Source organism: Otolemur garnettii, unplaced genomic scaffold (assembly GCF_000181295.1).
Source record: "Otolemur garnettii isolate 467f Iridium unplaced genomic scaffold, OtoGar3 scaffold00091, whole genome shotgun sequence".
Taxonomy (NCBI): domain Eukaryota; kingdom Metazoa; phylum Chordata; class Mammalia; order Primates; family Galagidae; genus Otolemur; species Otolemur garnettii.
Window position 1 is genome coordinate 5,761,620 of NW_003852486.1, and position 935 is coordinate 5,762,554.

General features: G+C 43.4%; 1 protein-coding gene across 1 annotated transcript in view; it reads right to left on the reverse strand.

Annotated features, from left to right (window-relative positions):
- Positions 1 to 935, reverse strand: part of ATP8B2 (ATPase phospholipid transporting 8B2) — a 26,823-nt gene that overhangs the window by 18,650 nt on the left and 7,238 nt on the right. The window contains exons 8-9 of the mRNA XM_023516378.1: positions 722 to 792; positions 265 to 344 (exon numbers count right to left, since the gene is read on the reverse strand). Of these exons, the coding sequence (XP_023372146.1) occupies positions 265 to 344; positions 722 to 792 (151 nt within the window). The remainder of the gene's footprint in view (positions 1 to 264; positions 345 to 721; positions 793 to 935) is intronic.

Below are 935 nucleotides of genomic sequence, written 5' to 3' on the forward strand. Positions count from 1 at the left end.
TTTAGGCTTAGGAGTTTGAGGATGCAGTGAGCTATGATCACACCACCACATTCCACCCAGGACAAGAGAGGAGATTCCCTCTCAAAACAAACAAACAAACAAACTACACAGTAGCCACATGGTATTCCCAACACTCCTCTCCCCTGAAAAGTCCAAGGAGTTGCAAAATCATATCAACAAGAAGTCAAAAGGAAAAGATACACTTTAAACCCCCAAACCCAACCCACTCCTCTACCTGCAGCTTGCTTCTCCAAGATTACTCACCATCAAACTTGGCAAGCTTACTGATATCTCCCAATTCCGAGGTAACTGGAATTGCCTGACGTACTTTCATGTTGGTTTCTCTGGAAAGACAATATCCCTGAGTCCTGGCTCCCTCCTTATCCTCTAGATCAGTGGTTTTCAACCTTCCTAATGCGGCAACCCTTTAATACAGTTCCTCATGTTGTGGTGACCCGCAACCATAAAATTATTTTCGTTGCACAAAATTAGGAAGATTGAGAACCACAGATTATACCTGAGGGGACCAAACCATGGGACATAACTGCTTAGCCCAGCAAATACTGGGTGCATAATGTTTCTATACATCCTAAGCAAGCCTTTCTTAGCCCTAAATTTCTCAAATTTAGACAGAGCTCAGACCTGGGAACCTCTTTTAAAGACAACATTTTTACCAACAAGGAGACGGAAGGAGAGAGCTGACAACAAGTATGCCACTCACCCATCGAGTTCTGCTGTCTCTATGTAACACAATCCGTGGGGCTCGCTGCTGGAAAGGAGGAGGAGATCCGCCTAAAGAGAAAACCTAATGAGAAGTCCACATACCCAAACCTCCACCCCTATGCACTTATGCACTCTTTGATGATCTTTCCTGCTAAGCATTCTTAGTTTGCTTAATTCTTTTTTTTAAAGACAGAATCTTACTCTTTCACCCT